At 38.0% G+C, this 27,992-nt stretch overlaps 1 protein-coding gene across 3 annotated transcripts in view; it reads left to right on the forward strand.

The window, feature by feature from the left end:
• The window catches only part of GLS (glutaminase), a 134,514-nt gene that overhangs the window by 62,215 nt on the left and 44,307 nt on the right, over positions 1-27,992 (forward strand). For all 3 annotated transcript variants that reach the window (XM_063430153.1, XM_063430152.1, XM_063430154.1), the window contains exons 4-8: positions 5,753-5,882; positions 6,616-6,695; positions 14,789-14,952; positions 19,387-19,445; positions 25,460-25,492. In XM_063430153.1, coding sequence (XP_063286223.1) covers positions 5,753-5,882; positions 6,616-6,695; positions 14,789-14,952; positions 19,387-19,445; positions 25,460-25,492 — 466 coding nt within the window. The remainder of the gene's footprint in view (positions 1-5,752; positions 5,883-6,615; positions 6,696-14,788; positions 14,953-19,386; positions 19,446-25,459; positions 25,493-27,992) is intronic.

Genomic DNA, 27,992 nt, shown 5'->3' on the forward strand with positions numbered 1-27,992 from the left:
CACATTCTTGTGAAGTCAACTGTGAAAAGTGATATACAGGTACTGGCACCCTGTAAATGTCTTTTCTTTGCTTCCCTCTACTGCTCACCAACTTTTATTTTGATTATAGATATATATATATATATATATATATATATATATATATATATATATATATATATATATATATATATATATATATATATATATATTTTACAATACACAAGATCCAGCGCACTCACCTTTTCACTAAACAGCAACTTCAATGTTGAAAGATTTTATTAGTTTTTTTCGTTTTTTTTTAAAAACACCTAATCTAGGCAAAAATAATGGGGGTTTAGTTACATTATATGATCACACATTGCATAAGCCTGCCACAACGTCAATGTACCCCATCTTTGGAAGGTCCTACTCAAATTCCATCTGGGGCTCTCTGCAGTACAAGGCTAAATAGCGCCCTGTTATGAGGCACCTGTGACAGGGAGGGGTGCACTCACCTAAACAGGGGAGGCTGCACTCACCTAAACATGCATAAATGGGGTGGTGCTGGGGGCCAAATTATACAATACACAAGATCCAGCGCACTCACCTATTCACTAAACAGCAACTTCAATGTTGACAGATTTTAGTGCAGCCTCCCCCCACTCTGGATATCTTTAGTCTTTACTAAGTTTTTTTTATTCGTTGTGATGTCCCCTAATTATTGTCATTGTCTCTTAATTTCATCCTATCTTTCTGGAGCCACTCCTCCTCGATGCCTGTTTCAGTTGGTGTTCTCATAGGCTCTTGATCCTTTTTAATTCTTCATCTACACTACCTCTCTTGGTAACCTTATGAACTCCTTTGTATGGAGCACCATCTATATGCTGACGATATTCATATTTGCTTCACCTCCCCTGACCTGTCTGTCTATAATTATCTATAATTAAGAGACCTGATTATAAAGTAGAGGGCCTATTGTCCTACAATTCCCAACGCAACTAATTTTAAACTAAAAATTAAAACACTGGAACAAAAAACAGTTCAACTGGAGATAAGTGAAAGTAATTCATCGGTCTGAGTTTGGGTGCGTGGAATGAGTCCTGCTTCCTATTTCTGCCCATTAAGCTACTTGAAATGGGCTCAATTACATGTAAGTAAGGGCAATCGGGTCGGAGTGCCAGGATTAAGTTGCCATACTCGTGGAAGCCCAGGTTGTGTCCCTTACAAGTTTTGACCAAGTAATTTCTAACCTAATTTTGACCTTCACCATGATGTAATCTTTGGTTTAAGGGTATTTCTGGCACCATATAGCTCATAAAGTTCAGGTGAGAGCAAACTTAAAGGATCACTATAGGGTCAGGAACACAAACATGTATTCCTGACCCTATAGTGTTAACACCACCATCTAGTCCCCCTGGCCCCTCATGTCTCCATAAATATAGTAAAAATCTTACAGTATTCAAGCCTGAAGCTGTAAATCTGCATGCTGTTAGACTCAGAAAAACAAGCAGTCTGCTGACATGTGGTAGCCTGATCCAATCACAGTGCTTCCCCATAGGATTGGCTGAGACTGACAAAGAGGAAGATCCAGCATGATTCAAACACAGCCCTGGTCAATCAGCATCTCCTCATAGAGATGAATTGAATCGATGATTCTCTATGAGGAAAGTTCAGTGTCTGCATGCAGTGGGAGGAGATACTGACTCACTGGATTCCCGTGCACAGCAGATCTGAGTGGATGGAGGCATATTATGCCTCCATCAACTCCAAAGTCCCTCTGGTTCACTCTGAGTGACTGCAACTGGAGGTGTTCCTAGCTTTCAATGTAAACGCTGTATTTTCGCAGGGAGCTATAGTTCTCACCTGAACAACCTCATTAAGCTGTTCAGGTGACTATAGTGTCCCTTTAATAAAATGTCTCCACTGATTCACACAAATTCTGACCAATATATAGGCGATGCGCACCGTAAATATTAAATTTGCATAAATCATGATGCTATCAGTTAGTTAAAATAACATTTTGTAAACGACCGTTAATTTTGAAGTTTTATCGGTTAGTTGATGTATTTCTGTGCAGACCTTGTGTCACATGGGACATTTTACATTTGTGAACCTCCTAGACATTATCACAAAGGATAAAACATGCTTTGTCGGTTCTGCGTGGCCAACTTGATATGCTGCTGTTGCATGCCTACATTTATTTATTTTCCTTTATACTAAAAACCCCCTTTTTTTTTTTTAAACCCCTTAAGGACCAAACTTCTGGAATAAAAGGGAATCATGACATGTCACACATGTCGTGTCCTTAAGGGGTTAAAGAATGTACCTTACAAGTATATTATGTTGTAGTTGAGGCTAGAAATGACTCTTGAGTTCTCTTTATGAATAGGCAAGTTTATTGAACTATAAAGCAATATCGGAGAGTTAGAAATGATCTCTGCCCAAGAACCTGCTGTAGGTAGGGTTTCAAAGTTAGAAGCTGCTAATTAAAGGACCACAATAGTGCCAGGAAAACACTCGTTTTCCTGGCACTAGAGTGCCCTGAGGGTGCCCCCACCCTCAGGGACCCCCTCCCGCCCGGCTCTGGGGAGAGGAAAGGGTTAAAACTTGCCTTTATTCCAGCGCCGGGCGGGGAGCTCTCCTCCTCCTCTCCGCCTCCGATCCTCCCTTTCGGCTGAATGCGCATGCATACCATACATATGAGGCAAAAAATCATAAATGCCACTTAGTTACTCAAAGTGCCATGACCACTTCAGTTTAAAAAAAAAAAAAGAAAAAAAGAAAAAAAAGAATTTGCCATGTCCCTATTGACTTTAGCTGCTTTTAAAGAGCTTAAAAATTCCATCTGCTCCTTTAGCATTTTTTTTTTTTCATCCAATCTTTCTCTCCATTCCTTAGCAGACACTCAGTTGAGCAATTGAGAGCTAGGGAGAGCAGAGTAAACCTCTCACAGGACGTCCCTCTGCACACCACTTAGATAGAGAGTATAGGAATGGAGCAATGTGTCGTCACCCTTTTCAGGCGCTGGCCACAAAGCCAGTGAGTTGGCGTCCTACAGGAGGTTTGACCTGCTTGGGGAAGTGTCTCAATGCAGAGCAAATCAATAAAGAGTGGATGAGGAGCACAGGCCGAACGGAGGGGGATGTTACAGAAGTAACCCGGTAAGGCATGACCGTTTCCCTTTAACCCCTTAAGGACACATGACATGTGTGACATGTCATGATTCCCTTTTATTCCAGAAGTTTGGTCCTTAAGGGGTTAAACAGATGCAAGAACTATGTATGTGCTGTGTGCCATTATGAAATGCTGTACATATTTAGCTATTGGAGGTGTAACTCCACTTCCAGCTGCTTTAATTTGCCAGCCTGGAATGAGTGACCCAGGTAAGTGGCTAACCATTGCAAAACAGATTGCCCTTGATTAGGGACATGGGCCAAGGTACCCCTGGCATCACTACCATTGCAGCAGATTGTAGTAGTTATGTTGCATGCAGTAGCCCTTTAAGCTGTGTTGGTGCCATTTAGTTTTATGAGTTGAGTTGCTCATGTGGTGGGATTTTTAGTTGGGTATAAACTTTAGCTGTAGCCTTGATGAACAGAATGACAGGCGCTTGGAAGAGGGCAGCTTTCACATGAATTTCCTAACAGGTTCACTTACTGTGTTTCAAATGTAGCTCACAAAAGCCTGTGAGTTTCTCAGTTAGCTACCACTGCTGTAGCTTTTACAAGCCCTTTAGTTAACTATGGTTCCTGGAATGTTTCTTTTAATGAGAGTTCTGAACTAGAGCAAATATTCGCTCTCCATCAGTAACAAATAGCCCTCCGTGCTGCTTTCAAAAAGGTGTCATTTTTCTTTCTATGTGAGGTACGTGTGCTGAAACTATTTTAAACTATTTCTCATTTCTTACTAGGGGTAGTCAAATCACTGCATCATTTATTGCTTTTCTTTACACGTAGCACTATTGCTGCCAATGTGTCTGCATAGTCCATTTTGCATTTTTAACAAATAATTCATGATACAATATATATTTTAATGCCTTTGATGCAACACTTATTAATTTGCATGTGTGAACTTATATGCAACCTTTTCACATGCTGTTTACACCCACAAGTTCATTAATGAGGGATGGGAGAATGATTGCAATCAATGACATCTCCACATATGAAAAGAATACAGATTGAAGCCAAAGAAGAAAAAAACCCAGAGGAATACCTGCCATTGCTCTTTTTTTCAAAGTATATTTTAATGTAGATACATGTAATTAGTAGACTTGTGCAAAACTTTGTTTCAGACGGTTCATCCGAGTCAAATGCCTTTTCATGCACACCTAGACGAATCACTCGCCCAGGATTTACCCTTTTCAATAAATAAGACTCCACAGGTAATCCCTGGACAATGAATTTGTCTGGGTGTGGCTTAAAAGGCATTTGACATTTTAGAAAAAAAAACAAAACATATTCATTATTCACGGATTTTTACTTGAAGTAAAATTGCCTCAATGAAAGAAGAGTACAAGAGGAAAAAGAAAACTGTTCTGCACTGACCTATACAAAACTGGTCACCCAGGACCCTCATATCTCATATGATCACTATGAGATTTGCAGGTATCAGATTTTCTAGCAGTACATTACATCAACAAGTAACAGTGCTTGTAAATTGAACAATGGTTTAGTATTTGAGATTTCTAAGCTTAATATGCAGTCGTAGATAAAGAAAAATAACTAAACAAAACAAAAGGGGAGCGGGTTTGATCTCCAGGACTCTGGTAGTGTAATCGGAATGATATCCCAATAGACCTTGAAGGAACACTCTAGTGTCTGGTACACAAATCAGACAATTCTTAACACTGTAGTGGTAAAACCGCTATTTATGTGATAGGCACCCTTGCCCCCCCACCCCTTTTTTTCTTTTTTGGTGCATGCCAGTCTTGCCTCGACTGGCCCTGATACGCTCGCCTCCATGGCTGAGATGATCAAATTTGACTATTCCAGCCAATCCAATGCTTTTCCATAAAGCTTTGGGAGGCTTTTATGCACTCACGGCAAAACACAGTGCTGTGCCAATCAGCATCTCCTCATAGAGATGCAATGAACAAATGCAAAATCTCCCCACAAAAAACTACCCTTTAGTATATGACCGGATGCTTCACTCCAATACATGCACTTTTGGTCAGACAGTGTTTGAAAACAATCAGCTAGTCTCTGAGGTCTTCACCTGTCTGACACAAGTTGCATGTATATGGCTGAAGGATCCTGTCCTATTGTAAAACTAGGGATGAGTTTAGTGGCTGCGAAGAGAATTAAAGGGATCTACCTTTTCCCAGGATTTCTAATATTTTGGTTACTTATCCGTTGTCTTAACAAATGGTTATTTGTGAGGTATATAAATTTGAATGTAAAAATCAGCACCTCTTCATCCTTCAGCTTGACGCCTTCAAGCAAACAAGGTTATAGGTTATTTTCAGTGTTTTAATTAAAGGACTAATTTCCAGAGCAGAGACCATTATTCTACGAGGTGGCTCTATTCATAATACTCTGCGAACATTCATAAACCTTATTAAGGAGCTTAATTGAGGGTCAGACATTTGAGGGTGGGGTAGGTTGTTGTGTTTTCCCAGTTTCTAGTCAACTGTTTCCTTACTAACTCAAGAAATGTTTTCGGGAGCAAGTACAATGGTAAAATATTTCCTCTAGCTTTCGAAAAGCAAAAAAAATATTTCAAAATATTGTTTTATCCTTGTCACCTTAAGTAAAATCTAAAACTGTTAATTTAATTTCTTTTTCTTTTGCAGGTGTGTCCAAAGCAATATAGTGCTACTCACACAGGCATTTAGAAGAAAGTTTGTCATTCCTGATTTCATGTCATTCACCTCACACATTGATGAACTTTATGAGAATGCCCGGAAGTTATCAGGAGGAAAGGTAAACTCTTAATACATTAGAGAAAAATAAGACTTTAAATATGACTTTTTAAACAGACCTCACACTGATCTGGATTATCATTTTCAATAATCACTTGAGGTTTCCTACTTGCATTTAACCAACATAAAACTTTTTCAATAAGCAAAAAGGCATCTCCTAAGACTATTTATTCTATTTTCTCCAATAATCTGTTTCAAGTAAAACAGTTTAGACTTTCCTTTTCTGTATTTTCCATATTGTGCATTGGTCAAGTCCAGAGTGCTGGTTGAAATGCTATCTCCCACGCACTTGAATAGCCCACTAATGTTTTGGGAGGTGTGCTGGTCCACTTTCTATATTCGCTGGGTTTTGGTTGTCCTGACTTTTAGCTGTATTCAAATTTTCAAGAAACAAAAATCAGTTTTGACTAAAGACAGGACATGGTGGCTCCTCGTAACATCCACACCTAGAATATTCCAAATGTAGTGCAGTTGGTGAATATAAAGATATACAGAAACCATCCAACAATTTTGTTCAGGTGCAACTAATCCATTTCCTAATTATTTTCATTCTTATTATGGAAAGTGTTTTTTTTTTTTTTTTTTTTTCTTTTTTTTTTTTTTAATTTGTGGTAGACTCATATCCACACAATTTAGTATTGTAATCACCACATGTTCTTCAATTACTGTGAAACTGATGTGTGATAAGATCATAAATCTCTTTTAAACCATGATTTATTTATCCTTCATCACAGGTTGCAGATTACATTCCTCAGCTGTCTAAATTTAGCCCGGATTTATGGGGTGTTTCAATTTGCACTGTAGATGGTCAAAGGTAATGTCTTCCTTTTCATTATCATTTTACTCTAAAACAAATGAAATACTGGTGAGAATAATGCAAATCCTAAAAGAAGCCAAACATTTTTTTTTTGGGGCCATGATTTTGTCACTGTTGCATTTTTCCAGATCCCAGAGATAAGAATTTGAGATAAGTAAAAATGAAACCACTTTTTTTTTCATGGAGACTGTGTGAGTCACAGCCTGCGGAGGTGTGGCTAGGGCTGCAATAACCAGATTATTTAGCTCCTAGAATACAGTGAATTGAGGAGAGTAGGAGAATGATCCATATACCAAAATTGATTTATTAACCCCTTAAGGACCAAACTTCTGGAATAAAAGGGAATTATGACGTGTCAGACATGTCATGTGTCCTTAAGGGGTTAAAGGACCACAAACCTGTATTCCTGACCTTAAGGACCAAACGTCTGGAATAAAAGAGAATCATGACATGTCACACATGTCATGAGTCCTTAAGGGGTTAAAGCCACCATTTAGATGGCTTGCACCACTTTTTGACCACTTTATAAAGGCTTACAACGTTCCTCATTTCCAGCTCTTCACAGGTCTGTAGTCGACCCGCATCGATCCACCTCTTTGGCTGACATAATCAGAATTGGCTGAGATTGCCAAAGAGGCGATCTCTATGAGGAAAGTTCAGCGTTTCCCATGTAGAGTGTGAGGATGCGATGCTGAACGGCAGTGCTGCAGCACTGCCCCAAGAATCCCCTCCAATGATAATCTGGGGATAATTTTATATATATATATTAAAATGATCGAAGTACTTTTATATGCACATACAAAAAACATTATTCTAAGTGCATTTTAATATTAATAAATATATATTTATATTAAAATACACATAGAATGACTATATATATATATATATATATATATATATATATATATATATATATATATATATATATATATATATATATATATATATATATAAATGAGAACAATAAAAATAAAAATATACACTGGTTTAAATGTTGTTCTAGCTGTATTTTAAAATTAATATACATATATATTAAATTCAAAATATATTTAGAATGATAATTATGTAAAAAATATTCTACAAATATATGTAATTTTATTAATTGCAATCTGAGGGACCTGCCCGACAACCCAGGCAAAAAGTCCAGAGAATTTGGCTCGCAAACCCTATTTTTTTTTTTTTTTATTATTCTTTATTTTCGTTTTGGTGCATCAAATCACATTTTCATATATTCGTGACAAAGATCTTTCTGTGAGACCTATGCACCTTTTGGGTCAAGCAATATCAATTCAGGTATAACAGTAACAATTGAACAACATGTAGCGATAAGAACAGTGGTATGTTTTCCTGTGTTCTGTTGGGTGTCCATTAAGGTACAGCGTGCTTTTGCTATATGTGTGTGCGATCTTTTTGGAGGAGTTGGCACTTTGCGTGAGTGTGTGGTGCTGGGGATGTTCATGAGGAAACCGGTATGTGGTGTATTCTTGTTTTGTAGGTTAGCCCCGTGTGCAGAGTAGCATGAGTGCCTATATGCCTTAGTAGTGCGGCGCTTTTTGTGCAAACCCTATATTTAATCCTGTAACTTTCCATGACACCATAAAACCTGTACATGGGGGGTACTGTTTTACTCGGGAGACTTTGCTGAACAAGTTACATATTACATAGTTACATAGCTGAAAAGAGACTTGCGTCCATCAAGTTCAGCCTTCCTCACATTTGTTTTTTTTTTGCCGTTGATCCAAAAGAAGGACCCCAATTTTGCAACAACCTAGGAAAAAAATTCCTTCTTGACCCCAGAATGGCAGTCCGATTTATCCTTGGATTAAGCAGTTATTACCCTAAATTGAAAGATTATATCCTTGAATATTCTGTTTTTGCAAGTATGCATCTAGTAGCTGTCCTGGTGTCCTATGTAAAGTCCGGTTTGTGAATAGATTTCCACACAATGGTTTGTATTGGACCCGGATATATTTGTATAATCTTATCATATCCCCTCTCAGGCGACGTTTTTCTAAACTAAATAGGTTTAAATTTGTTAACCTTTCTTCATAGCTGATATGTTCCATTCCTTTTATTAATTTTGTAGCCCGCCTCTGCACTTTTTCTAGTGCCATAATATCCTTCTTTGGAACAGGTGCCCAAAATGGCACAGCATATTCAATATGTGGTCTTACCAGTGATTTATAAAGAGGCAAAATTATATTCTCGTCCCGAGAATGAATGCCCTTTTCAATGCATGACAATACCTTACTGGCGTTGGCCACTGCTGAGTTTGTTGTCTATAACAATTCCCAAGTCCTTTTCGTGTGTTGTTATCCCTAATTTGCTTCCATTAAGGGTATACGTTGCTTGTGTTTTCTTTACTCCAAAGTGCATAACTTTGCATTTTTCAATATTAAATTTCATCTGCCATTTGAGTGCCCAGTCCTCCAGTCTATCTAAATCCCTAGCATAGGAACTATCAGTCAAAGTGCAAACTCTGACCAGTAGTAAAAAAGGGGGTTACAGGGGTAGTATAGGGCTTAACCCTGAATATATGACTATCGAAACAGAGGGAGTGAGAAGAGTTCCCCGTAGAAACGGGGTCCTTAATCTCACTACCGCTACCCCCAGTCTTAGTATCAAAGCAGTAAGAACAAAGAAAATAACAAAAACTTTAATAGAACAACTTTAAGAAAAAACCATAATATCAAAAAACGCACCACCTATTAAATCACCCCACTCCGTGAGGGTTAAAAACAAGATGATATGATGCGACTGTAGATGTAAACTGGCGAACCAGTGTGGCTGGGTACCTATTGGAATGCAAGTAGCAACAGCAATCACAAAGAGTACTAGTGTATCAAGTTTCTAGACAAAATATAGTTTGTGAAGATACATAGTTGCTAATCTAGCTTCCCTTGGAACCTCAGCCTACCTGTCACTGATTAATGCCAGGAAACAGCGCCAAAGCCGGGGGATTCCCCCAATTGCAGTGTTCCTAGGAACAGCTGAAGTCTAGTTAAATCTATATAATAGCTTCCGATAATCCTAAGGTGTACTTAACTTTAGTCCAATATCAAAATACCTGGTATATCCAGTGCACCAAAAGGAAGTAAATCGAAAGGAAAGTAAGATCAAACAGTATATACAGAGAAAACAAAGTAATGAAAGGGGCTGAGTCTAAACAGAGTTAAGCAAAAAATACAGTTACCATTGCTGCTCCTAACTCAGAGTAATCCCTCTAGTCTGTACCTAGGGCTGTGAGGTTTTCCCTCAAGTTGTCAAAGCAGTCAGCATCAAAAGTATATCAGTGTGTCCAGTCATGTGGAACAAACTGCCCAACGCGCGTTTCGGCGGTCTCACCGCCTTTCTCAAGGGCAAATAGTGGTACATAATGAGCCTCCCTTTACCTTGTTTATATACCCAACCATCTACTAATCCAGTAGAAGGTGGGGTTTCAAATTGCCCGCCAGCCGAATCCAATGATTACCGCTGGTGGTATTGTGCGCATGTCCCTTTCCCCGGCGCATGCGCGGGAACTTCTCCCCCTTCATAGGTATAGAGCCTCCACCCGCGCATGCGTCAAAACTCAGTCTTCGGGCCAGGCAGAATGCCCGCTTGTGGACATGCGTATGTCGGTTACTAGATATCGGCGCATGCGCACAGACTATGTATATGTCAGTCTGTTCGCGCATGCGCCAGAACTCAGGATTGGGCGATACGTTCACGGCAGTACGCCGTCAAGTATTGGCGCATGCGTGCGGACTTAGTGCTTATAAGTATTTACTCTTGCGCATGCGTCTGGACTTAGTCACCAAACCAGGCGGTCCACCTGGCGAGGATGGTAAAAGTAGTGGATGATGGATCAGCTGCCTACCAAGGTAGCCCCTAACGATTTCAGCAAAGTCTGAAATCTAAGAGAGCCCAGAGAATGTTACCTTAAGCAGTATTGAGGGCCCCGGAGTATAGGCATATATTACCCACATCGGGATAACGTGTCTGCTACTGGGCAGCTATGGTTAGTCTCTGTCGTGGTACGATAGGGGTTTACACATCTCAACCCATATCCCCAAATTTATTTAGAAAGGGGGAGGGTGGATGTTATAAGGTGACTAGTAAGTCCGAGTATCATATAGTTCGGTATCTAGTGGGGGCAAACATTTAAGAGAGGCATAATTCGTAATAAGTGACATATTATGTATCAATAGGAGAAAAGAAAATTAAAGATCCATTCAAATGTTATGAACTAAGTTGATTATACATAATGGTACCCCACCCTGTGGCTCATACAGCTGCGGTAGATGTGTCGCTTGTCGATACATCTCCAAAGGCTCAAAGACCGTAACTGATAGCACAGGTGAAAACACCGTAAAGATAAAAGATTTCTTTAATTGTAACACCAAGGGACTAGTATATCTTTTATCCTGCGCCTGTGGACAGAAATATGTAGGCAAGACCTTCAGGGCCTTCAAAGCGAGAATTATGGAGCATATAAGGTCTCCGAGGAACCGTTTAGATACACCAATATCTAGACATTTAAAGGAACACCATCACGGTGACTCTAATAACCTCAGATTCTGCGGCCTTGAATTGGTGAAAAGGAACCAAAGACGCGGTGATTTCGACAGAATCCTAAGACAGAGAGAATCCAAATGGATTTATCAGTTAAAGACACTCCAACCGAGAGGTCTAAATGAGGGCTTCTCTTTTGCCCCATTCATCTGACTTGTCTATAATCATTTTTACGATCTATATTTGTATTGTTTTGATATGGACTATATAGTTAGCTTTTTTTGTTTATTTGTTTATTTATTTATTTTTTGAACCATGCCTTTCTTGTTTTATTAACCACTCTTTCATTATGTATAATCAACTTAGTTCATAACATTTGAATGGATCTTTAATTTTCTTTTCTCCTATTGATACATAATATGTCACTTATTACGAATTATGCCTCTCTTAAATGTTTGCCCCCACTAGATACCGAACTATATGATACTCGGACTTACTAGTCACCTTATAACATCCACCCTCCCCCTTTCTAAATAAATTTGGGATATGGGTTGAGATGTGTAAACCCCTATCGTACCACGACAGAGACTAACCATAGCTGCCCAGTAGCAGACACGTTATCCCGATGTGGGTAATATATGCCTATACTCCGGGGCCCTCAATACTGCTTAAGGTAACATTCTCTGGGCTCTCTTAGATTTCAGACTTTGCTGAAATCGTTAGGGGCTACCTTGGTAGGCAGCTGATCTATCATCCACTACTTTTACCATCCTCGCCAGGTGGACCGCCTGGTTTGGTGACTAAGTCCAGACGCATGCGCAAGAGTAAATACTTATAAGCACTAAGTCCGCACGCATGCGCCAATACTTGACGGCGTACTGCCGTGAGCGTATCGCCCAATCCTGAGTTCTGGCGCATGCGCGAACAGACTGACATATACATAGTCTGTGCGCATGCGCCGATATCTAGTAACCGACATACGCATGTCCACAAGCGGGCATTCTGCCTGGCCCGAAGACTGAGTTTTGACGCATGCGTGGGTGGAGGCTCTATACCTATGAAGGGGGAGAAGTTCCCGCGCATGCGCCGGGGAAAGGGACATGCGCACAATACCACCAGCGGTAATCATTGGATTCGGCTGGCGGGCAATTTGAAACCCCACCTTCTACTGGATTAGTAGATGGTTGGGTATATAAACAAGGTAAAGGGAGGCTCATTATGTACCACTATTTGCCCTTGAGAAAGGCGGTGAGACCGCCGAAACGCGCGTTGGGCAGTTTGTTCCACATGACTGGACACACTGATATACTTTTGATGCTGACTGCTTTGACAACTTGAGGGAAAACCTCACAGCCCTAGGTACAGACTAGAGGGATTACTCTGAGTTAGGAGCAGCAATGGTAACTGTATTTTTTGCTTAACTCTGTTTAGACTCAGCCCCTTTCATTACTTTGTTTTCTCTGTATATACTGTTTGATCTTACTTTCCTTTCGATTTACTTCCTTTTGGTGCACTGGATATACCAGGTATTTTGATATTGGACTAAAGTTAAGTACACCTTAGGATTATCGGAAGCTATTATATAGATTTAACTAGACTTCAGCTGTTCCTAGGAACACTACAATTGGGGGAATCCCCCGGCTTTGGCGCTGTTTCCTGGCATTAATCAGTGACAGGTAGGCTGAGGTTCCAAGGGAAGCTAGATTAGCAACTATGTATCTTCACAAACTATATTTTGTCTAGAAACTTGATACACTAGTACTCTTTGTGATTGCTGTTGCTACTTGCATTCCAATAGGTACCCAGCCACACTGGTTCGCCAGTTTACATCTACAGTCGCATCATATCATCTTGTTTTTAACCCTCACGGAGTGGGGTGATTTAATAGGTGGTGCGTTTTTTGATATTATGGTTTTTTCTTAAAGTTCTATTAAAGTTTTTGTTATTTTCTTTGTTCTTACTGCTTTGATACTAAGACTGGGGGTAGCGGTAGTGAGATTAAGGACCCCGTTTCTACGGGGAACTCTTCTCACTCCCTCTGTTTCGACTATCTAAATCCCTCTTCAGCAAAGTAATATCTTGCTCACATTGTAAAATAATACAAAGTTTTGTGTCATCTGCAAACACTGAAACATGACTTTCAATGCTGTCTTCAAGATCATTTATAAACATGTTAAATAGAAGGGGTCCCAGAACCGATTTCCTTGAGTTTGAACACTAATCTATTGTGAGTAGTGTTTAAAAACAGTAAAACATATCAGAACGTCAATGTGTATAAACTGAAAAATGTTACGTGTTGTATTTGGCCCTGTAACTTTCCAAAACATCGTAAAACCTATACATGGGGCTACTGTCTTACTCGTGAGACATCGCTGCATATAAATATATGTACTTTATTGCAGTCACAGCTAACCTTATTATTACATTCACAGTTAAAATGCCATCCGGAACTAAAAAAACAAACACATTTTCTTAATTTATCACATTCTTTTTAATTATTTTTTTTACATTTTATTCATATTAAATTCTGTTTAATATATAAATATTTGATGTAACATGAAAGCCCTATTTTTATTGAAGAAAATGATATATACTACGTGTGAGTGCATTTAATATGAAAGAGGTGAATTACGGTTGAACAGACATATAGCGCTCCAGGTTTTGTTTACGTTTTGTTTTGATCACAACTTGTACAATTGGCTCTATCCTTTAAGGGCTTAATGTAAACCCTTTCTTTTCTTTGAAAAGACAGTGTTTACATTTTTTAAAAAAAACCTGCAAGGACGGACTATACCTGTGGTAGTTGTTCTGGTGACTATAGTGTCCCTTTAAGCTAAAGTTGTGTTGGTGCTTAGTGTCACTTTTAATAATAGTTACGATTTAGTGGTGCCAGGGGTGTACCTAGAGCATTTGGCACCCAGGGCGGATCCTGTGTTTGGCACTCCCACCCTACCTGAACACAATGCTTTCCTCGGCTGTTCCCACCTCCTATAACCTCCGATCCAGTACCAACACTTTACTTAGTCTCCATACAAATAGAAAGCAGCCCAATCCTCCTTCTCCTACAGAGCACCGCAATTGTGGAACGACCTCCCGCACAATTTAAAATCTTCCCTAAGCCTAAAGTCTTTTAAGAGATCCCTCTCTACATACCTCAAAACAGAATGCACCTGTCATGGTTGATTATATAGTTCCTACCTGTTCTATGTTAAGTTTTGTATATATTGTGTATTAATATTGTTTTTGTTTTTTATTGTACCCTAATTGTAACAATGCAATGTTTTGTGGACCTAGGACATACTTGAAAACTAGAGAAATCTCAATGTATCTTTCCTGGTAAAATATTTTATAAATTAATAAATAAATAATGGACTGAAAAATAAAAATCAGTTTAGTAGATTCTGGGAAAGCTTGTAAACTGGATCATTTTTGCAGATGCTAGCTGAGTGTTCACTCCTTTAGGTGTTTTAACAGTCCACATGAAATTTCAATCTTGGCATACCAAGTGGTAACAAGAAAATAAAGTACGTATTCAGTTGTCTGACTGTAGAGTTCTAGATTGTTTTTCATAACTTGGCTGATTTGTATTTTTGTAGGCATTCTGTGGGTGATACCAAAGTACCATTTTGTCTCCAGTCTTGTGTGAAACCCCTGAAGTATGCCATTGCTGTAAATGATCTTAGTACGGAGTACGTCCACAGATATGTTGGAAAAGAACCCAGTGGGTTACGTTTCAACAAGCTATTTCTAAATGAAGATGGTAAGTTTACTAAATGTCAAGTCCATTTAAACTATTTTCAGTCTTTGTGAGAAATGAGATAAGGAAATTGTCAATAGTGGTTAGCTCATTTAGATTTTCTGTGTCGCAGAAACACTTATGTCTTTCTATAAATTATCATGAATCCTTTTTTGAGTGTATTTTTCCAAATATAAACGTAGAAGCCAAGAAATTGAGAGTGATTATTCCATGCTTGAAAATTTAATTTCATCCTCATTTAATAATTTGATTTAGTCACCATAACAGGAATTGTAGAATGGTTAATTGACCATTTTTTGACATGAATATCATAACGGGGGAAAATAAAATACAACTTTTCCAGTGCAGTTGTTTAAAAATATTTTATCAAATTAGTATTCAAAAGTAAAGCCATGTCCTAGCTTAAATTCAAATTCGACAACTTATTTCTGTTATCAGAACACAGATAACATATGACCCAGTTTATACATTCTGTGTTTAAAATAGCTCTGTATATTTGCTTGGTCTCGCAAGCTAATATTTGTTCAAGAAATGATTTCTTAAAAAGGAACTGCCACTTCCTAGGGCTTTTAATATAATATTGATTTATCCCTTTATTTAGCAAATGTGAATTAGTGAGGTGTGAAAAATAAAATGAAATGTAGAATCCGGGCCTCTTTTTTTATACAACTCTGTGCGTGTATCTTAGCTCCCTTTTAATCATTGTAATAAGCACTCTTATTTGCACCTGATCCTGTGCATAGAAAAAATACAAGGAGCAAAAAAGGAGAAATGAAACACGGTTTCTATTTCTCCTTTTCATTTGCAATGCTTGACCAGCATTTGCCTTGTCAGAACTATTATGATGCCATTCTCTTTAAAAGGACACTAGTCACCAGAACAACTACAACTTATTGTATTTGTTCTGGTGACTATAATCATTCCCTTCAGGCTTTTTGCCGTAAACACGGTCTTTTCAGAGAAAATGCAGTGTTTACATTACAGCCTAGGGATACCTCCACTGGCTACTCCTTAGATGGCTACTAGAGGTGCTTCCTGGAGCAGTGCTGCACAGTGTGACTGACATTCAGTGTCTCCTCCCTCTGCATGGAGGCATTGATTTAATGTATCTCTATGGGGAGATGGTGATTGGCCAGGGATGTGTTTGACTGATGCTGGCTCTGCCCCTGATCTGCCTCCTTGGCAAGCTCAGACAATCCAATGTGAAAGCATTGTGATTGGCTCAGAACCCTTTTTTTTATGTCAGTCATGCAGGCAGATCCGGGGCAGAGCCAGCAGCAGCAGACTTGAATACACGTACGATTTTACTATATTTAGGGGGGCCAGGTGTTTTCAACACTACAGGGTCAGGAGTACATATCTGTGTTCCTGACCTACCGTGTTCCTTTAATATACATTTAAAAGAAAACCGCAGAATTTCAAGAAATTCAATTAAAGGGAACCTATAGTCCGGAAAAAAAATAAGCTTGTTTGGGGGGGATACTATAGATTATAACACCATGGCCACTGTCCAACCCCTCTTGATATGAGCTTAAAATTATTAATTATTTAAGACGAGCTTAAAATTATTCCCCTCACTTCCATCGCCAAGCCTCCTTCGCTCTGCATTTGAAGACGTAAGCATACATGATGATGTCTTCTATGATCCCATCCAGCATTGGTTGACAAGATAGCCATACACCAAACTTTATTAGTAGCATTTGATTGCAGGACCAAGTTTGACACTGTTCTTTGGGCAGAAATGCCTCTAGTGGCTGTCAGGAAGACAGCCACTATAGCTGTGTGTAACACTGCAATGTAATTGCCGTTTCTATAAAAAGGCAATCTTTAAGATTGCAGAATTAAAATGACAGGACCACTGCACCTAGACCACTTAATTAAAATGAAGTGGTTTTAGTGATGATAGCTGTCCTATAACAATGACCAAATGTAAAAACAAAAAAAACACCCAGCCATGCTTTGTATGTAACACTAAGAGGCAGGTTCATGCTGAACTGATTAATTGCGATAAAACTATTTCAGACTTTTTTTTTTGTATACTCATTGTATAGAACAGCAAAAACTGGCTCTAACAGAAAAAAAAGAGGGGAAGGCCCCAGTGCACAACTCGACAAGAAGACAAATACATTAGTGTGTAATTTGAAAAACAGATGCCTCGTCGGTCCTCAACTGGATGCTTCATAAATAGGACCCATAAAACACTAGTCTCAATGTCAACAGTGAAGACAACTCCAGGGTGTTGGCCTTCCTGGCTGAGTAGCAAAAGAAAAGGCCAAATCTCAGAATGGCCAGTAAAAAAGAAAAGGGACACAATAGTCACCTGAACACCTTTAGCTTAATGAAGCAGTTTTAGTGTATAGAACATGCCCCTGCAGCCTCACTGCTCAATCCTCTGCCATTTAGGAGTTAAATCCCTTTGTTTATGAACCCTAGTCACACCTCCCTGCATGTGACTTGCACAGCCTTCCATAAACACTTCCTGTAAAGAGATCCCTATTTAGGCTTTCTTTATTGCGAGCTCTGTTTAATTATGATTTTCTTATCCCCTGCTATGTTAATAGCTTGCTAGACCCTGCAAGAGCCTCGTGTATGTGATTAAAGTTCAATTTAGAGACTGAGATACAATTATTTAAGGTAAATTACTTCTGTTTGAAAGTGAAACCATTTTTTTTTTTTTTCATGCAGGCTCTGTCAATCATAGCAAGGAGAGGTGTGGCTAGGGCTGCATAAACAGAAACAAAGTGATTTAACTCCTAAATGACAGTGAATTGAGCAGTGAAATTGCAGGGGAATGATCTATACACTAAAACGGCTTTATTTAGCTAAAGTAATTTAGGTGACTATAGTGTTCCTTTAAGATGGGCACAAGAACACAAACTGGACAGTTGAAGATTGTAAAATAAGTTGTATGGATGGATGTATAAGACCTCAAAAGGGATATTGAAGAAGGAAGGCTATCACTCCGTTTTGCAACACCATGTCCTACCCTGTGAACGGTGCTTGATTGGAGCCCATTTCCTCCTACAACAGGACAATGACCCAAAGCATAGCTCCAAACCGTGCAAGATTATTATTATTTTTTTTAGGAAAAAAGCAGTCTGGTTGTATTCTGTCTTCAATGAAGTGGCCAGCACAGTCAAAAGATCTCAAGCCTATTGAGTTGCTGTAGTAGAAACATCATGAAACCTAAGAATTGCTCATCAAGCCAATCCACTTGTGAGCGGTGCTTCAGGAAGCATGGGCTGAAACCTCTTCAAATTACCTCAACTAATTGTCCATTATAATGCCAAAGATCTATAAGACTATAATTACTGTACATGGTGGATTATTTGACAAAATCAAAGTTCACTGACAATAAATGGCCTATTTAAGACTGCCCTGTCAGTGAACCTGTGCACTCTTAACAATCTGACACAAGCCTGTCATGCTTCTGTGCCTTGCATGTTTCTACTATATCTTTTTTCAGGTCTCAGAATCTCCAGATCAATTCAGAACTGATTTTCCACTTACCTCTCTGGGGATTCCTTAACAGTCTACAAACTGGGTCCTTATACTCACCTTGTTTCCTGCATTTCTCGATTGGAGTTTAAATCTTTCCAAATCAACTGCTGAAAGCTAAATGACCTCTCCTTCTTGCACTCCACAAGCTAATTAACAAGTCTCTATACCGTCATTCCTCGAAAATAAGACTGGATCTTATATTAATTCCCCCCCCCCCCCCCCCCCAATAAACGCACTAGGGCTTATTTTCTGGGAAAAAACAGTAGCAAGCATCTGCTAGAAAGCAGGTGTATGTTCGGGTGGATTCCCCCGGACATAAACCAGTTCACTAGGGCATGGAATGCCGTGAATCTGTGTTCGGGGAAAATTCCCAGAACATAGATTAGTGAACTAGCAACTAGGGCCTTTTTTCAGGGTAGGGCTTATATTACGAGCATCCCCCCAAAATAAGCTAGGGATTATTTTCGGGGGATGTCTTATAAGCTAGGGCTTATTTTCAGGAGTTGTCTTATTTTCGAGGAAACAGGGTATTTGTTCTTTCCATGTGGGAAAGATTTTTTCCAGTAAAAATCTCTGCAATTTGATATACTATTTTTCTGCTTAATCTGTAAGGAACAGGAGTGATTATGATGTATAATTTCACTTAAAATTTTATTATTTATAACCTTGTCAATGACTTTATATCCTTTTGAAACTCATATATGTTTTCAAGGAAAATTACATTTCTGAGTGACCCACATTTTAGAACTCCTGTATATTTCATGAGAAATTGTTATGCAGGAATAATTCTATTAAAGATAAGAGCTACAAAAACAGTTGTATTCAGGTTCTACAAAATAAAAAACCTCGACAGAGGCAAACTACTGCACTACACCTAAACTAGAGATCTCCATGTTATCAGTTATTTTAACACAGATTCATTGCATTGTCTTTCAGAGAAACCCCATAACCCAATGGTGAATGCTGGTGCTATTGTTATCACTTCTTTAATAAAGGTGCGTTCAGTTTTAAAATAATTAAATATTTATTTGTGTTTTTTCTTCTTTTTCCATTTTAGTTGATGACTATTTCTGCTTGTATGAATGTAAATAATGTTCGTTTAATGATCATGTAAGCCTATTGATGAATACCTACGTGTGCAGCTAATATTGCTGGTCTGGAAAATCTGTCATTCTTTTCAGCATCCTTTGTACCGTTGGACATTTAACTATCAAGTTTTGGCAGCTGTATGTCTTTATACAGACCTATGAAAGGGAATCCCTCTTCTTGATGATGTGTAGAGGATAAAAATACACCAACATTGCAGCTGTAACTTGACTAAAAAAAATATTTCTAATATCTGTTTTAGCATTGTGACATCACTCTGCGGGTACCTATCCAAATAATTATTTGAAGTAGTTATATTGCGAATAGTGTTTATGGTTCATTTTGCTGAATAGAGACGGACAATTTAGAAAAGCGGAAAAAAAAATGTTTATGCACTACATCCAAGATTAAAGGGCTCATCCATGCATCATAAACACTACAGTAGACTGTACTGCCAGGAGTACCCTGAGAATGGGGCAAACCGTTGGTAACAATTTGCCCACTTACCTGATCCTGTTGGGTTCCTGTCTCTTGCTGACTGTGACCTGCATCTGGCTTCTGCAGAGTTGCAGAAGCTGGATGCAAATTCTGCTGGCCATACATTGACTAACAGCGTTGGCTGACTCCTCTAATCCAATGAAGGAAACTCTGTGTGTACAAATATGCATAGAGTTGTCATTACCAAGCCCAGAACTTTTGTTCCCGGGCTGGCTAATGATGCCAGAAGCGGAGATGCACAAAGGTGTTGAACACTGCACATGCATTTCATAGTGAAACACTGCATATGCAGGTGCCAGGCACCATAACCACTTCAAATCACTGACGTAGTCATGGTGTTTGGATTAACACTGACTGTCTTCTCGTGATGCCCTTTAGAATGTAATAGAGTACCTTTTTGCTCTGATCCATGATCGCTTTGTTTACATTACTGAAAATATATGGACATTTATTTAAATAATATTTCTTAACATGATTTTACTTGACTACTTGATTTTTAGTTTTTGTTTTTTATTCTCCCAAGCCTTCACAAAAGCCCAATTTTGCTAGGAAAAATTTCATTTTATTTCAATTGCTTTTGTACACTGCATTAAAACATATTCATTTAAAGATTACAAACCTCTGTGCACCAGTCTTTTAAACTGGAGTCTTCATTCACTCACATTGGACTTTTTAAACAGCCCAGCAATTTGTGAATAGTGTTTTCCATGATGCTTAACTAAACTCAAGGCTGGTTGAAAACATTAAAACAAAAGCAAAATCTGAGATCTTACTAATGTAATGAATTTTAACATGGGGGTTTAGTTTATTTTCATTCTAATTTAAATTCACTATTTTGAAGCAGTGATTTACCATTCTCTATTCATTTTAATGCTTCTAACATTAAGGGATTCTCCTATTTCTTTTGGTCCCTTATAGAGGGACTTTTCTTGTTTATATAGGCTCAAGTCTGTCTTAAAAAGGGGAAATAATTTGGTCTCTTGAAAACAACATATGATACCAGCAATGATATTTATTTCACTTTTTAATATATATATAAACAACTGTACCTTGCTCTCAGACTCCAATTTCCAAGACCGGGTGCAGTACCAGAGCTCCAAACATCCAAATAGCTGTAATAGAAGGCTGCACTCACGGATTCCATAAAATATAACTTTTAATCAGTCTTGATTATAATCCTGATGAAAGTCCTCAAGTAGGACTGAAACGTTGATTCTTTTAACAAGACTGATTAAAAGTTATATTTTATGGAATCCGTGAGTGCAGCCTTCTATTACAGATAAATATATATATATATATATATATATATATATATATATATATATATATATATATATATATATATATGTGTATGTATGTACAGGTCTGGAAAATAGCCAGGTAACTGGCAAGGCTCCTAGTCTACCCAGTGTCAAGCTTCACTAATTTTACTGTATACAAATGTTATTTTTACTTTATGAAATAACTCATGACTAGGTACTAGTTTGTAAACCTAGCCACCACTCTGGAATGGAACAAAATCGATGATTTAAAACCTAAAGCTTTTAAATTTTGTATTCCATGCTTACATGTTTTATGTATATGTGATGGACTATGTTATGTGAGAAAAAAAAAGCCAAACTTTTTTAAACATTGTAATAACACATGTTTTTCCCTGGAACCTAAAGGATTACTTAATGTTGCATTTAAAAGGATTGTGTGTGGTTTAAATGTTGTTGCATATTTTACAGCATTAGGATCTGTGGGATACTGTAATTTGACAACTGCAACAATTCAGTGACGTTGGTAATTTCTTCATTTTATTTTTGTTTGATTTTTGTCATTGAACAAATCTTTTTAAGGGTTTTCTTTTTGGTTTTGAATATTATCTTAGTCTTCTTGTACATTAACTCGGAATGACTGTTTTGTGAATGCAATGCTCTTATTACTAGTCTACCAAGCAAGTCACCTTGTTTTTTAACCCCCCCTCCCCTTTCTACACCCTCCTCCCCATGTGTATGTAATCTCTGTTTAACATAGCAATGTCAGGCTTCCAGAGATCTATTAATGCCCACTATGACATCTCTTGCATTGATGAAATTCTGTGAATTAGATTTTCAGATTATCTCTAAATCCCTTCATCCAGGGTGAAATCTGGATGGGATTATTTATCCATTTCCATTAACCATGCAATGTATTTAACACTGCAAAACTGAGTGTTCGAATGTATTTGCAAATGTATACCCAGCATTGTTACAGTTTGTGTACTGATTTTATGAAGTTATATTTATAAATCTTATCTGTGTGCCTAGTCATATAACAGAATTAGGAAATAAGTCCTATTCTTTGAGGATGTACATTATTCAGTCATGTGCAATATGAATAACTGGCTTTGATATCATGCAGTGTGGTCAGAACAATGATCACACAATGTATGTATGCCAGTCTGTGTGAGAGCTTGATCTATGCTAGATATTGTGCTACAGTTGCCTTTGCATGGAAAGAATAGATACCAGTATGGACCTTCAGGGTAAAAAAATAGATTTGAAGAATTACCTATATAGTTTACCCATATATAATTTAGCCCATGAGCCTTGCTCTCAGATTGATATCCAATTTGTTTATATGTAAATATTTACGTAGTCCTTCATTGAGAGAGATGAAACTGTCTCACATAGTATTGAAGGAGTTATTTTACCCTTTCATATTCATCCTATAACTACTTTCTGTATCTGTAGCGGAGCCCATGAGTATGAATGTGGTACGAATAGCTATGTACTAGATAAAGACATTAAAATTCCACACTGAGTAATCTCTCCTAGCAATGAGCAATAGGTAAAACATCAACAGTTTGTGATACAAAACAAAATGAAGTCTGTTAAATCAGAACCCACCCCTATTCAACTCTAGAAGAAAGATGACTTCCTTTTCAGTGGGGTTTTGAGCTATAGGAATATTTTCACCTCGTATGCAGTCATTACTTCCCCGATCTTGGCATTTTAGTCCAGTATAGCTGAGAATTAATAAACACCCCTTCAGCCCAGATATGTGTGTCACTCACTTAGATTGTATTAGCCAATACAGATTCCTTCAGTATTAATCCCCGCGTCTTAACTGTCCTTACTACAAAGAATATTTTCCTTTGTCACAGATGAAAACCTCTTTCTTCTATTCTTCAAGGATAACCGGGTCATCTGTACAAGCCTGTGGGTTGAAAGGTCCCACTGTGCGGTACCACTGTTCACTTCGAATGTTTTTTAAATAATCATGTTTCCTTGTAAGTGTTTTCTAATATAAACAAAAACTTGTGTATATATATTTATATTCTTTTATCTAAAAAAAAAAAAACTTACAATTTTAAATAGTATTTATAATCTCTGAAGCAGTGATGGCCTAGATTGGAGCCCCAAATATTTGTAAAGCACCTAACCAAGATGCCCAATTAGTGCTTGGTCTTCCCATGTTCACAAATATATGAAATATATAAAAAGTTTTATCCATCACTGTCTTACAGCATACCAAAAAAAGTTGTATTGGCCCATTATAGAACGTACGCCACCCTGGACCAATATTACCTTAAGTATATACAGGCATGTTATATAATATTCCTATTAAAAAAAAAAGTGTGCATTTCACATAAATCTTTCATGTTCTTTACAAGATGTGATTAAATGCTTTCTTCACTGTCTGTCTTTTCATGTTCTAAACTGGTTTTAGGCATGAAATATTCATCTAGTTTTAACTTTATTTTAATTTTTTATTTGTTTTATGATGTAACCCTTAATATAACCATTTACCACCTTCAAATGTCTACTTTTTGATTTCTCATTATGTACTCTACTAGTACCTCTTTGGCTGATTTTAGACTTTTGAGTGCGTACCTACAATACATAATCTTACACTGTAAATTAAGCATTCTCTTTAAAAAGGATGGCTTTCCAGGAAAAATGCCTTTTGTGGCTTCAACTTTTTTTTTTCTTCTTCATATCTACATTTGTTCCATTACATTATATTTTAACATAAGAAAATTGCATAATATTTATCATTATTAAATCTTGAAATTGGCTGTATTCATAACCAGCCTAGACCAGCTAAAGTATCTCACATACTACATGATCAACGGTGTATATAGATTTTTATTTATTTATTTTGCTTTGTGGTTCTATATTTAACTTTTGATTGAGTACTGCAAACAATTAAAAGGATACTCTAAGCACCAAAACAATTTTAGCTTAATGAAGCCGTTTTAGTGTATGCAGTCTCATTGGTCATTTTTGTGACATTTAAAAGTTCACTTATTTTTATGCTGCCCTAGCCAACACTTTCTCTGACTTTCTCTTTTCTCTTTCACTTTCTCTGACTGTTTTGGCAGATAATTGAACAGTGAGAGTGCTTGGGCATGATCTATACAGTAAAATCACTTCATTAAGCTAATGTTCCTCTGGTGCTTAATGCCCCATTGATGTAAAATTGTAAACAAAAGATATTCCTTATTTATTTTATTTTTTATTTTTTGCAAATCGTTCCTCCTGTCCCAGGAGTAAAAATACCAAGGATGAGATTTACTTCTCGTATTTGAATATATATATATGTAATTTTATAATTATGTTGTATAACCTGATGTGAAGCTACATGCATCTCTGTAAGAGTACTGGAACAGACCAGTAACACATTTTAGAGCAAGCATGATAACTTAGCTCTGCATTAAAAAAAAAGTTAAAAATCTATTTTATATTCACAACCTTACCTGTTGAAGACCAGGGATGGTCATAAATGGAATCGAGCCCTTTAAAGTCCATAACCGTTTTGCAAACTGAATGCCCCACTTTTTATAACCTTATACAAGGAAATAACCATTCCTTTCTTTGTTTGATAAAATACCTAGTACATACCGTTATTCTGGAGATTGCTCTTGGCAGGCCCACTCAGGTTTAAATCTTGTATTTTATTGTTTTATGGCAGTTCATATGGAAAGTAATATGCAGTGACACATATATACACATGTCGCTGTGTTGCTCATAGTAAATTAACATTAACCGTTTTTAGTGTCTAACTTCATTTCCCATCTTACTGTTGAACTATTAATAACATGCCCACTACTATATCTGACATTCATTTCATTTTAATCGTGGTGCGTGCTTTATAACACCTTGCGTTGCCACTATCTGTAGTGTAAAACATGATCGCCATCTGTTCCTACCTATACATTTTACACATCTTTTGCATTTGACACAACATCTTGATAAGTAATCAAACGCTGAATTAATTTAAAATGCCTTGTGATTTTATTTTATTTTGTTTTTTTTTTCTTTTGTACGTATATAGAAAATATATATTATTAAAGTGGTTCAACCTTAATCAGTGTTGTAGGTTTTGTGAGGGTGGAGGGTTGGTTTATCCTCTATATAACCGTTATTTTATACTTACATATATATTTGTTTTGCAGCAAGGATCAAGCAATGCTGAAAAATTTGACTATGTAAGTAAAATTCCAGATTTTTGTCTAACAAAAAAAAATCAAATAAAAGATCTCTGCCAAATCGTGTGTTCCTTCGTTTTCCTGTTGCTTCATGGTTTGTCCAGTATCTACAAGTTTACACTGGCTTAAGGTTTATGGTGGAGAAAGTCATGGAAAGTTTTTTGCAAGAGACTCTGTAACGCAGTGGTAGTCAACCTTTTTCTAACTACCGCCCACTAATGCATCTTTTTGGTTGAAAAAATTTCCTTACCGCCCACCAGTTTTCGCGCAAGTGCGGAATATTTTTTTCGAAAGGAGGGTGTTTTAAAAAAAATAAATGTACGTACATGTATCTTTTTATTTGCAATTAATGCATGTTTATAATGTTTTTAACTTTATAAAAAGTTTAATGAGAAAACAATAAAGTAAATTGAAATTACCTTTACTAGTGATTAATGAGATCCTTGAGGTTGTAAGGAACAAACGAAGGTCTCCTCTTTCGGTGATATTCAGACGACTTCTCTGTTTGCGCATAATATGATTTCTCATCTGTGCGTCAGCTCCCCTCTTCTCCCTCCTCAATTCCCCTCCCCACCTTTTTTCCCCCCTTTTTTTAACCTTCCTTATAGCAATGCCCAGTAGGAAAGCTGAGCTAGGTATCCCACTATAACAGACTGGCACACATACATACAGACATACAGACACACATACAGACATACAGACACACATACAGACATGCACACACACACACACACACACACACACAAAGACATACATACAAAGACACATACACATACAGACAGACACAAGAAACAGACACACATACATACACACATATATACAGACAGACACACACACGACACATACATACACACATATATACAGACAGACACACACACACGACACATACAAAGACATACATACAAAGACACACACACACAAAGACATACATACAAAGACACACACACACAAAGACATACATACAAAGACACAAACAAGACACACACACAAAGACAAGACACATGTATACAGACATACACACACACACACGACACATACATAAGACACACATACAGACACACACACACAAGACATACATACAAACACAAGACACATGTATACAGACATACACACAAGACACATACATAAGACAAACATACAGACACACACAAGACATACATACAAACACAAGACACATGTATACAGACATACACACAAGACACATACATAAGACACACATACAGACACACACACAAGACATACATACAAAGACAAGACACATGTATACAGACATACACACAAGACACATACATAAGACACACATACAGACACACACACAAGACATACATACAAAGACAAGACACATGTATACAGACATACACACACACACACACACACACGACACATACATAAGACACACATACAGACACACACACAAGACATACATACAAACACAAGACACATGTATACAGACATACATACATAAGACACACATACAGACACACACACAAGACATACATACAAACACAAGACACATGTATACAGACATACACACAAGACACATACATAAGACACACATACAGACACACACACACACACAAGACACACATACAGACACACACACACAAGACATACATACAAACACAAGACACATGTATACAGACATACACACAAGACATACATACAAAGACAAGACACACATATATACAGACATACACACACAAGACACTTACATAAGACACACACAAGACACTTACATAAGACACACACAAGACATACATACAGACACACACAAGACATACATACAAAGACACATACACAAACAAACACACATTATATTTAAGTCACCCTCCTGTTTCCTACCTTTAAGGTGCAGGAGGGTGACTTTCCCTGGGGTCCAGTGGTGGCTCAGGTGCATGGGAGTCAGAGTTCCCACTCTGACTCCCTCCTCCTCCTTCCTCCCGCGCGGCTCTCTGTATGCTGGGAGGAGTGACCGGGGAATCACTTCCTCCCAGCAGATTTGATGTCATCACAGGGGGCCCGGTCGCGCTGTTAAAGCGCCCAGCGCTGACCAGGCCCCCTCACAATCCACATCCATCGGGTGGCCCTGACAGCATGGGCCACCCGATGGACCCCTCCATATGCGGCCCCGGCGGTTTGCCGCCGGGGCCGCAAGTGGTGATGGCGGTACCCAGTCACAGCGGTACCGCCGGCTCGCGCCCGCCCGCCTGCCCAATTTATAAAAAAAAAAATTGAAAATCCCTACCGCCCACCTGGAATCCTGAAACGCCCACTAGTGGGCGGTAGGGACCAGGTTGACGACCCATGCTGTAACGTGTAACTCCCGAGCTCTGCATGATTGAACTTTATTGAATGCCAGAGTTCCTTTGAAGCTTTGTTTTTTGTAGTGTCGATGACGATTAAAAGAACAGTTATTAATATTTTCGTTTTATCGAAAGTAAAAGATAAAACATAACAAAGCCTCTGTGTGTATTGATCTGCAGTGCATATATATGTAAAT

This window comes from Pelobates fuscus, chromosome 8 (genome assembly GCF_036172605.1).
Source record: "Pelobates fuscus isolate aPelFus1 chromosome 8, aPelFus1.pri, whole genome shotgun sequence".
Classification (NCBI taxonomy): domain Eukaryota; kingdom Metazoa; phylum Chordata; class Amphibia; order Anura; family Pelobatidae; genus Pelobates; species Pelobates fuscus.